The sequence below is a fragment of the Manduca sexta genome, chromosome 8, assembly GCF_014839805.1.
Source record: "Manduca sexta isolate Smith_Timp_Sample1 chromosome 8, JHU_Msex_v1.0, whole genome shotgun sequence".
Classification (NCBI taxonomy): Eukaryota; Metazoa; Arthropoda; class Insecta; order Lepidoptera; family Sphingidae; genus Manduca; species Manduca sexta.
Window position 1 is genome coordinate 12,990,733 of NC_051122.1, and position 12,479 is coordinate 13,003,211.

General features: G+C 36.4%; 1 protein-coding gene across 5 annotated transcripts in view; it reads left to right on the forward strand.

Annotated features, from left to right (window-relative positions):
* The window catches only part of LOC115446341 (ATP-dependent Clp protease ATP-binding subunit clpX-like, mitochondrial), a 48,213-nt gene that overhangs the window by 16,493 nt on the left and 19,241 nt on the right, over window positions 1-12,479 (forward strand). For all 5 annotated transcript variants that reach the window (XR_005111996.1, XM_037436481.1, XM_037436480.1 and 2 more), the window contains exon 4: window positions 7,155-7,333. Coding sequence is in view for 4 of the 5 variants with exons in the window: in XM_037436481.1 (XP_037292378.1) it covers window positions 7,155-7,333 (179 nt within the window). In the remaining variant the exon portion in view is untranslated. The remainder of the gene's footprint in view (window positions 1-7,154; window positions 7,334-12,479) is intronic.

The window sequence follows — 12,479 nt, forward strand, 5'->3', positions numbered from 1 at the left end:
ATCCGTATAACTTTTTCTATGTTTACTTCTAACAAACATCCCACCACACAATCTTTCGCATTCATAACATTAAGCAAGATCCTTATAAGACGATCTGATAAAATTACACACAAACATGAAAAGGAAAGTTGATGATCGTTCATTTTGGTAAATCTCTTTATACTTACGTTAACAAATTATTCTCGTATTTCATTGAGTTTTGTGATTTGCGTCATACTGTAATGAGCTCAATCTTTTTTGTCCAGTATTGTAATTGAGATCATTCGTCATGTAAAAAAATTGCGGTAATGTGAAATTTATTGCAATTAATAATGAACAAAATTTTCACGGAAATCGTTGCTTGAAATTAAAAAAAAATGAAATTTCGAAGGTATTATTGTGAATAGGATCAGACCACGCTAGGTTATCATGGTGGACTAAGGTTTAAACCCTGTCCGTGGTCGAGACCCGTTAGGCTGCCATTATTATTTAGAGTATCGCCCGTGTTCCCAAAGAAGCAGAGCTATGAATAGCCAAGCTTGTTTCCGTCCGTAACGTAATTGACAGTAAGACTTGTACTCTTAATAGACACTACCTTGCTGATCATTTTCTCCAATAATATTGCTAGCACTTTGGAAATAATGTTAGTCAATTTTTAAACTCATGCCTTCTGATGTCCTATGATGATAATAGAATAATTTGCTTCTCTTTAAACTTTCAAGTTATGAGCCGTATCAAAATAATATAAACCCTTAGCCAAGCGTCACACTGAACTGAACATCTGTTGTAAAAAATGGTAGTCGGGAAAAAATGGAAAAACTTATTAATATCAGCACCAAAGTAAATAAAACTGGTAACAACTCACTCGTCCTTAACGCGTCTCAAAGTAACTTGAGTGTTCAAATATTTGTTTTCGAATTATTTACAAAGTTGCAAATGTTTGTACACGTTTCGTATTCAGATGTGTTTTGAGTTTAACGGCGGTGCGATGAACTCGTAGACAAAAACTTCATTGTGACATGTCGATGTGATAATGAATATAACATTATATTATCTCTCGAGTGTACGTGATAACATATTGCATATTATTGTAAGCGCAGATCCATGATGCCTGTTTACTGAGTTTAACTGAATGACTAGTAAGCAAGTCGCTCGCCTGATAAGCGTCACGACTACCTCTAAACGGTTGTTTGGGAAGATGCAAATTAGATAAGGAAATGTTTGGAATCTGAAAATGCCGTACTTAATTCAAGTTATGTCTTCAAACAAAAACGTTTTCTTGTTTTATGCTTTTAGTACGTTTTTATTGCAATTGAATGTTTATTATATTGCATCTACAGTTGTAAACATATCAGATCATATACACGTGTTTGGCTTGAGTTCAATTTCAACATACACGTCTGCATTTATCTTCTTTCTTTTAAATAATGGCCAGAGTTTTGTGATCTGTATTCAATCGTCTGAAATCATCGACTCAGGGATTCAAGATCGGTAGATCGGTACCTATTAAAGCCTGGGGTGGCTCCTACGAGGTGTGAGATATGACTCACGTCTTCTGTAATAGTATGTAGCTTTTAAGTACAGACAAGCTAACAAGCACATGAGTCATGGGCGCTGGGTTTAAAGAAAATAATAAGGAGTAGGCACCGCTATATTAACAGTGATTTTCCAAAATCCAACGCCTGAAGATAATGATGTGTCACTGTCTTAGATAGTGTTATACCTCGGTTAGACCGGCTCAATTGAGTTTAGAAAATCTTGTATTAACAGAAACCTGGTACATAGAATAATCGTATCAGGAATCGATGGAAACTCTGCGACTCCCACATTTTCTCTAACATGAGCCATTACTCACCTATCCAGGAACCTCAATCGTCCCTCATTCCTTCTGCTTAAAAATACACGTTTAATACGTAATCATACCTTTTGTGCGAAATAAGCTATCTGTTAACAATAATTGCGACATTAAAACTGTCATGTCATGTCGCGTCGTGCGCGAATTGTTAACGCCTTATATGGAAACATTTGTGATGAATTGTAACCATTGCACGCGTTAAAGTATGACAACTTTACCGATGACATTTTTGAATAAAGAAACTACGTGTGCACGTATCTAGCATTTGGGTCGGGGAACATTTTAGGCTTACGATTTCTCAGATCTTAGCTGGTAAGATGTATTTTGTAGCCGACCGGATAGCAAACACCGTGCACTAGGTGTCATAGTCGCTCATGCGTGTCACTTCTGGTATCAATTTGTGTATATCCGGTTCCAACAGGCCGGCATAATTGTGTCGACTGCCGAGGGGTAATCAGTCAGCCGACATTCTATCGGACTCTCCTCCACTTACCATCAAGTGCAGTGGGGGTCACTTTGCCGTGCGCCTATGAAATAATAAAAAAAGCTGGCATAATTATCGATACACTATCTGAAAAAAAAAGAAGGGAGTAACTACCCCCTATCATCCTTTAAGGCTGAACCGAATATTCACAGATTATACAGGGATTTCTATTAGTAAAATTGAATCTACGATGTTCTTCAGTACAACCGGTACGTTCTAATACTCATGCACAATCCGGTAGTGTAAACATGATCGACATCTACTCACGACCTCTGACCATACCCCACAATAACGCGCGATGATAGCGATCTCGTGAAATACATTCACCCGTGGCATGAGAATTCAACCTTTCATAGCATAGATGTTATAATAAATGATAATGGAATTGTACAAATATTGGTACGCTTGGAATTTCCGTATTGGAAGCGATAATTGCTCTTTAACGACAATAATACTCATTAAATAATAACGCATTAAAAATATTAATTGCAATTAACAGATGTATTATTTTCATATTAGGACGACTGAACTGACCAAACCGCTTCGGTTCGCAGTTCATAATATATCCAGCTGTACTAAACTAGTCGGATCGGTCGTGTATATCTCATGGTTGCTAAATTCACAGTGAGGTCTATAAGGGTTCGTGAACATTTCCCCTCCCTTTCCTTTCCAACCATCCTAGTAACTCCTACTCCATCCTCTTCTCTTCCTTCCCTCTATCCCCTCCCTTCTTCCTCCCGGGCCCTAAGACCGTCTAGCTGTAGGCTGCCAGCGAACCTTTGGCTGCCGTAGTTGCTAAGCCGGGGGATCGCTTGTACACCGTTAGCAGGGTACCCCCGGTGCTAACCACGGCAGTTACCAAAAAAAAAACAGTCAACCTTTGGGTAATGCAGAGATGAACAATTTAAACATAAATTTATCGTAAAATGTTTTACTGCGGTTGGTATCCTTTATAGCTCATTAGTTTTGTTCAAAATCGCTACCATATTATAATTTTTATGGCTATTTGTGACGTCAAATAATGTCTATACACGTCACTTTGTTCTAGTATTTTTTGTATGTGCATAGCCAAGACACCCCACTGCACGTGACGGTAAGCGTAGAGGTCCAGTAGACCACGTCAGTCCTTATCAGTCGAGAGAGTTATGCCGGCTTGCTGGAACAGGATATACACAAGTTGATCCCGGAACGTGACACTTACGTGGGCCACTATGGCGGTTTTAACACCTTGTGTACGGTGGTCGCTATCCGGGAGGATACAAAATATATCCTATTACCAGCACTATTTAAAACAAACAAACATTCTTTATTAAAACCGAATTTAAAGGAATTTATCTATTCGTTGTATATAATTGTTTTTCTTATGTTCAGCGATTATTTTTTACCCCATAGTCCGAAGGAAATTATTCGTTTTGACTTCGATTCCGTATAGCTTTGAAATGATCCCATTATAATTTCATTGGTGTAGTTAGTAGTTAGTACCTATGTCTTCGCAGATACAAATGGGAACTCTTCCAAATCAAATAGAATTTCGATGATTCTTATTGTGTTGGGTTTAAAAAGGCTTCAAGAGGCTAGCATATTATTTGTTTATGCATTTTATGTTCAAATGTATATCGGTGGACTTAAACAGCATTCACTCCCAGTCAACTTTAAGGTGGTGCAGAGATAAATAAGATATTTAGGATCGTCAAGGTAACTTTGAAATTCAAATATACAAATAAACACACATAAAAGTAAATAATACAATTAACAATGAAATATATACATTTACCAAAACTTGTATTAAAACGGTTACAATTTAGGTATCAGCTATTTTTTTCTCGAGTTTAGTATTCTTTAATAATCACAATTAAGTTCAGCATCAAATTATTTCCTAATATTTTCACGTCAAAAACTTGTGTTACCTAATGTGGAACGCCTCAATTTTTAGTTATAATACGTCACAAGTGGATCATCAAGGCAGCGGTTGGTTGAGTGGTGCTCCGAGCCTCTTCGGCCGTCGCCAACACTCGTATATAGCCTGTCATCCTAAGATAGCTGCCCATCGACTCTCTCAGTTTCTAAGTTTTTTCACCTTGTATTTTAAGATCATCACAGCGGATCTGTTTTGTTGAGGATTTTTGATTACCAGTTTTGTTTTGTTAGATTTAAAAATCCCATATTTTTCAAATGCAAATTCATAGTTTATTTTATACATAAGATATTACATTTAAATATACGTGACATAATCATGGACCCTGTCGGGCACGGCAGTTTAAAATTTTTTGAGCTAAACAGCAACCTAATCTGTGTCTTCGTGTGCCTGTGTGTCATCCAACTCTCCGAGGTCAATGGTTTTATATTAACAAAGGTCACATATAAGCATCATTACAGACTTACGAATTTATTTAGTATATTTAGTAGGATATTATTGATATAAGACTGTCCATAAATGATTCCGTGTATCGTCGCTGTAGGTGGAGAACTAAATAACTCAAAATTTCTAGTTTCGAGATAAACGCGATTAACTGTTTTTTTTTCCTTATTTTTAAGCATTACTAAAAAACTATAAATAATTTTAGTATCGGTATTTTTATATATCTTGGGCCTTATTATTTATTATATTATGCATTAACAAAAAAAACTGACCTGAAGAAAAAAAATATAAAAAAATAAAAACTTCTTATTTAATTCTTCCACAACAATGTTTTGTAAGTTTGCTTAAATAAACTAAATAACTCGTATAGTTATTTAGTTTTGCCACACTAGAAACCATATGGTAAAGTAATGATAAGGTTTAATAATTACAATTATAGAGTTTATTAAAATGTATACCATTAGGATTTTCAATGTCTAAATTAAACAAATCAAGTTGTTTAGTTCTTCTACACACTTGATTAATTTTGTTAAATAATAGACTCGAGGAAAAATTAAACAACTCATTTTATTTAATTTCTTTACTATTGAACAGATTATAAGTCGCAGTTTATTGATTTTATTATTTACTTTTTCTACAAAAAATATATATATTATTTGAATATATTTATTTCTCTACTTTTAACATAAAAAAACTAAAATTTCGATACGGGATAAGATAATGAAATGCTTGTTAGGCCAAAATATGCGCCATGTTTTGGGCAACACAAAAGTGAAAGTCCAAAATGGCCAAAATCCGAGTTATTTAGTTCTCCACCTACAACGACGATATATTTTTTACCCGAATGGCTAGCAGCCGTAGTCGTTAAAAAACTTAGTATAGTGGTTTACTAGACGATTCCTATTACATGGTAAGCCGATGTAAATTCACTAACCGAAACCAGTACACAATGTCACAAAATGATGACCAACCAAATCATACCTAAAGTACATACTGATGCTAATTTGTATATGTATAAATGTCCGTATTGTTAACAATATTCGGATGGTAAGTCTTGGAACCAGGGGACAACGATAACTAATGGTCACACGCGTCGTGAATCATAACATCTTGTTCTTTAAACCTCCAAATTACGAGACGAGAAGATCCTTTACCTTATTGTAAGTACCTGAAACAGTGGCATGTCAGCGAAGATTAGCGTAGTATTTATGGCCAAGTTATGTGAAATTATGTAAACTGATTACACTGGCTACTGTACTGTAACTGGTGCTTAAGTTATATAGACAAAGCTACCAATGTCGAAGAGTGAAATTTTCTGAAAGGGAGCCCTATATATACGTAGGTACTAATATGCATGAATGCGGTCTGCAAGTCTAATGATCGGCTTCTCTTCCTAATCGTGTAAAATGGTATTCATTTTACACGATTAGGAAGAGAAGCCGATAGGAATCTGGTTATATGGACCCTTCGTCATTAAGGCTACCTACAGGCGGAATTTCGCCCACAATAATACAAGAAATAAGATAATTCATACAATTTTAGAAGAGGCTAAATATCACAAACATAAATAAACTCATCAAGGATTTATCTCCAAAGTGGTACGCATAGATGCAACCAAGGCTCGCATTTAACTTTTACGCCAAGTTTGTTTCGTCTCATGCTGTAATATTGGGCTAGTCAATGGCTATTTCAGGCCAGTAAATATAAATACATGTAAAGAACTTCAATCTCACATGTCAGGTCGTTATAACACAATGTCGCAGATCCAATATTTAATTAGTTTTTACTACCTACCCCTGTCAAAAATCCCTGTCATCAATTTGCATGTATCCAAATCCGGGTATAATGAATCCGAGTTCAATGCTCGGACTTGTATCGCCTTACATTGTTATAGATAAACTCGAGACGAATTGAACAATGCTCTCTTTATAAACAAAACATTGAAAACAAAAATAAAATGGACTTATCAGCTGCGAAGAGGTCTTGTCATTGTTATCAAGATATGCTTATCTAGAAATTATTCGGCGTCAATTATTATATCTGTTACATTATGTGAAATTCGCATTATTACTATCATCCTTTTCCAATGATTCCCAAAAATCAACCTCAAATATTAAGTTTGATTAAAAATAAAGCGGGAAACGTACTTTTCAAGTTTGTTTTTTCAAAAATCTAATTATAATTATTTGTCTTTTTATGCAGCAATTTTATTCAAATGAAGATTATTCCTGTATACAAAGCTACACTGACGTGATGGAATTAAAAAATATAACATAGCTATATTATGTAATTTTAAAAATTTATAGTATTCATTTTTTGTCTTATCATTGGTATTTCTATTTCGAGCCTTTCACTACTCCCTATCTTGAGGATCCTCTGCAATAGATTAAAAATTAAAAATATATATTTTTTTCAGAATTCAAATCTATATATTTATAAGAATTATAAACTAACCCCAATTTTTTATTGTTGCGTAGGAAACCCCCACCCCCGCCCAAGAAGATATTCGAATACCTGAACAAGCACGTGGTGGGCCAGGAGTACGCGAAGAAAGTGTTGTCCGTGGCGGTGTACAACCATTACAAGAGGATCTACAACAACGTGACCAGCGGCACGCAGAGCGACGCGCATCATCCGCTACACCATCCTCACAGAGGTACTGTAATATCTGTCCTAAAGTCAAGTTCTATATTGTGTAGGTCGGCAGAGTGAGACACACATTACGCCTTATCCCCGAAGGCGTAGACAGAGGTGCAAATAGGGCACTTCATTCTCCCCTTCTGTGTGATGCAGATGTGTCTATCGCCATATCGAGCAAAACCCCAGACTTCGGATCGATACTGAGCAAAGTACAATATAATTTTAGTACGTGACCGGTCTGATGTTATCTCCATGTTTTCCTTAACATTCTAAGCGCATTATAAGTCACAATTTATGCTCTAAGACTTAATGCCTACCAGTGGTGAAGGATGATATTTTTCGTAAGAAAACCCGACAAAAGGAATATATTAGGTACTAATGTGCATTAATGCGTCTGCAAATCGATCTAACAATAAGATTTTAAACTAAATTACTAGTAGGATGCTAGCAGGAATTAGGCTATATGGACCCTTCGCCTCTCTTGCTTACCTTAAGTGAAACTCCAAACATATTAATCCGGTTTTCTTAATCCGTTCTCTCTCCCACCCTCGGGCAATACTTAACAAAGTACAACGTTTGCGTAACAACAGTTAGAAATAGTGAAATTTACTAAAACGTTATAAAATTGGCCAATTTTGTTCCATTAAACTTTCTTGCCGGCGAGCGGTGACGCCTGAGTTTAACATCTAGCGTGAAGGTTAAGTTTAACGCTCCATCGATGATTGTGAACAGATTCGGTTTTCACTGTCGCCTTCGGAAATAATTGATTTGATTTTGATTATTTCTGCTTATATCAATGACTACAATGAGCTTCAGTTGTATAGACTCGAAATTTGGGATTGTCACTGGCTGTGGTCTTTAACTCAATGTTTACCTTTTAATTGTTATTCTCTACTATCAAATGTTTATTCTCATTAAACTTTTCTTTGTAACTTTTACTTTGTACAATTCCCAAATTTGATTTGTAAACACCAGCTGTTATTTTCTTAATTTTATAACTCTTCAGATTACATAACATAAGTTTAATATATGCGTATTCCTGTATAATATATATAGTGCTAAGGAACCCTGTAAATGTTACACTATTTTAGGGGGCAAGTAACGTATCTCATGCCTTGCCCTCTACCGTCAATCGTTTCGGCATAATTTTCTCAGTGGATGAAAGTTGTGAAAATATAAATAAAATAAAAAACCACTCGAAATTTACAGATGACCAAATAAACATTGCAGAATTAGATACTCTTAGATTCAGTTCATTAAAATTTTCAACTCTAAACTTTAGACACTAAAGTTGTCTAATAATCGACTCCGATAGCTATCTCCAGATTGATTCCATAACCAATCAATCAAATTAAAATGAACGCTGCAATCATACTGATTGGTCCTTTTCCACGAACGATCTAAAGATCAAGATCGTTTATCAATTTGCTAAGTAATTGGAGTTCTTGTAAGCTTATCGACAGTGGCTTTTTTTTGGTACTGTTTAGTGAAACTTATCGAGTGTATTGAAATAGCTGTCAGCGGATAAATTGGAAATATAAATGAATTTGGTTCGATTGTGCTGTCCTCGTCACCTGAGCAGGATATGGAAAATGATTAGCCTCAAATAATTGCGTAAAGGTTAGATAAATTATGATGCATCACACACATTCCACGAAACTAGAATCCTTTTCTATTTATTAGGTGTTTGTTTGGTTCAGCTATGAATCTTTTTGTAGTTAAGTTCTTCGCTCCGATTCCTTTTTTCTTCCGAGAATGGAATTTGCGTTCGTAAGTAGGTTTGTCTATTACATTGTGGCTGTGGTATGAAGAAGCTCGACAAACATTGCTTGCGCTAATTTCAAGTTTGCGTACACGTTTATACATGTGTGAGCTTTATTATCTTTGGGTAATAGATTTTTTCAAACTGCCCACTTCTACATGTTAATGTCGTCTCTTTAGTTATGTTTTATAGGTAACAAATTCCTCTCGCCTAAAAATAACGTTTTATCTGGTATTCTATTGAGGAGAAGCATACTTCTTAACAATAGGTATTCAATGCTCTAACAACAGCAATTACCGCAAGCCGTGGGCTCTAACAATCGTTGCATGATTTAAATCGCAAGAACGATTAAAAATGCGCACGAATCAAAATTGCCGGTTACGTAAGTGCAGGAGCTGAGGCACAAACAGCGGGTGTTTCGTGAAAGTGTGACCGATGTGGCGCCGATAGCACGCATCATTGCACGCGAGGCGACCCGCCGGGTCTGGCTACTGTAGAGGCTTGATAGGACAGTGCCTGCTGTTGTACTATGTCTGTTATTGGCGACGATTAGACTAGCCTTTAGATCCGCTACTGCAAGACCTGTGAGCCAGGATCGGCATTGGCGCGCGTTTTATGACCCGAGGGTGAAGCTCGGCGGGTCTGGGAGTTATAGAACACAGTAGTCCTTGCCCAAGCAATCTCGCCACCAGGCCAAATATCCAACTATCGTAAATATGATGTCTGTTAGAATTTAAAACATAAATCGCTGAGTACATCTGTAAGAAATTTGACATAGATATTAGATACAAATAACTCTATTCCTGTTCTTAAAAAGATTTTTTTATTTAGTATAAAATGCGCAATGGTACTTTTATTCCCAGATTAATTTTAAACGGAGCCGCGGGCAAAAGCTAGTTGCATCCATAACATACAACAGCTCTACGTTCAGATAACTCAAATCTTACACCCATTTCACAACACTGTATGCAAAACGATCACGGCAGCCGGTGCTTTCTCAAGGAAAATGTTTTATCATTCCCCATTTGTCATACGCGAGGTTTCCTTGAGCCCGCGCGGATTTTACCCGTGATTGTTATTATCCGAAGGTCTGACATGCAACCGTGTATAGATTGTTAACTTGTAGATACGGAGTAGACTCTGAGCATCGATATTGAGTAATCATCTGCTTCGATACCGGTAAAATAACTGGACATAATAAGACTTAACATCTCATGTCTCAGGATGGCGACCGCAGTGGAATACCAAACAATACTCGTAATTCAAGGTGTTGGATGGTGTTTCTACTGTTTATGGTCGGTCGTCTGGCTCACCATCTGTCGAACGGCAAGCTCGTATCGTCATTGACGGCCATAAAAAAAGTCGATATCGTCGAGTATCGACGTATCCATGTTTCACATAATTTTGAAAATAGAACAGAATTTGGTGTCTAAGTGAACAAATATAAAAAAGTTGATATCTACCCTCGAGTAGCGCTCAAAAATATTAAATATAAAGTAATTAAACTTTACTCGTTAATGATTCACAGACATAACAAATAAATAGAGGAAATTATATTACATAGCCTGCAGCTCTGCCCGCTTAAAAAGTTTTCCAGGATAAGTATTTTCCTGGAAATGTAGCCTATAGCAGTCAGGAGTAATGGATGTGTATTTGTGAAACTAAATTCAAAATCAGTTTAGTAATTACTGAGATTAGCGCGTTCAAACAAACAAACTCTTCAGCTTTATATATTAGTATAGATAAGAGTACTTTTTGCTATAATTTGTCGTACCACGATAAAATAGAATCGATAGTTGAATGCAGCAAAACGCGATAACGTTTGAAAGCATCGAAAGTCGACGACCAGTGTCGATCTTGCTCGTACCCTATTCGCCAAGTGATTGCATAATGAATCATCGGTTATCCCATAAATGGTTTGTGGAGGTGAATGATTGATTAGTTGTTAATGAAAGGAAGACGTTTTTGGACATGAAGTTAATCGTCATTAGGTTGTACCAGTTATTAAGGCCATGTCTTTCGCTACCCTCCTGGTTATAATAATCTAGCATAATTGCTTGCAATTTAGCATTGTTCGTGGTAGGAAATTTGAGTCCGCCCGCGTAGCGACGGGCGTAAAACCCGCCATAGTGACCCACGTAACTGTGACGCTTTCTGGGATCAGTCTCTGTTTAACCTGTCTAAAACAGGCCGGCATAATTGTGTCTGCTGACGAGGGGTAATCATCTCTCGTCAGCTATCTGGAGCCTATTTTGCTTATCATAAGGTAGTGTTCTTTACTGTAACCATACATAAAAGTCTGGAGTAAAATGTCTATTGTATACTATATGCCCTTTTGGAATTAAAAGTCTATGTGTTAATTCCGGGTTTTCGTCTGTGCCCCCAATTTCACCCAAATTAATTCAGCCTTTTATGGATTTATTGTTAATAAACATCACCAAAATGTTTTACATTTATTATAATATTATAGTAGGAAATTTAAATGACTTGAATTATTATTCCACTTTACCGAGTTCTTATTCCGTTTCCGTCAGAGATTTTGATGATTCTGCTCAATATCAGGAATCTCGAAATTGTGCCCAATATAGTGTTCGTTCCCAATACATCATGGGAAGGAACACTAGAGATGAGAAGTGGATGCCCTAGTTGCACCTATTTGGGAATAAAGGATGAATACGTGAGTTTTAATTGTAAGTATTATGGAAATGCAAGTTCATAGGAATCATGTTATGTCGATCGTTTCCCTTTCCCTTGAAATATCAAGGATGTTATGTGTACAAGGAACTTGCATCACCACATAAATAACGATAACCAGTTCCTATTTTGAAATCTAGATAGAACACGCTGCCAGGAAGTCCGCGTGTACCGGAAGCTGCGCGGAACAGATCGGTTTAATTTCCTACTGCATTTGATCGTGCTCTCGCGCACTTTCTCGCCGCGTGTGACCATAAGGAATCGGTATCATAATTGAGGAAGGATTGTAAATTGTTGGTTTATGCGTCGTTAGTTTGAAACAAAAGTCGTTAGTGTCTCGAGTGAAAAATTGAGGCATTATATAAAAAAATCTATTGGTGCTTGTAGTATCTATACTAAACACAAGGCTGAAGAATTCGTTTGTTTGAGCACGCTTATATCAGGAATTACTAAACCGATTTTGAATTTTCTCTTCACTAATAGTAAGGTATAATACTCCTGGGTGTCCTAGGCTACTTTTTATCCCACAAAGGTTTTTTACGCAGGCGGAGCTTCAGGCGAAGACTAGTTTGGTATAAAATTAATCATCGTCAAAATGTGTTGATTTCGCCTTTCCAAGTAAGGAACCGGTGAATTTCAATTAATACAGTCTTTGGTTATGAATATTTCTTTGTTACTTTAAATTTTGCACTTACATTTAACAATT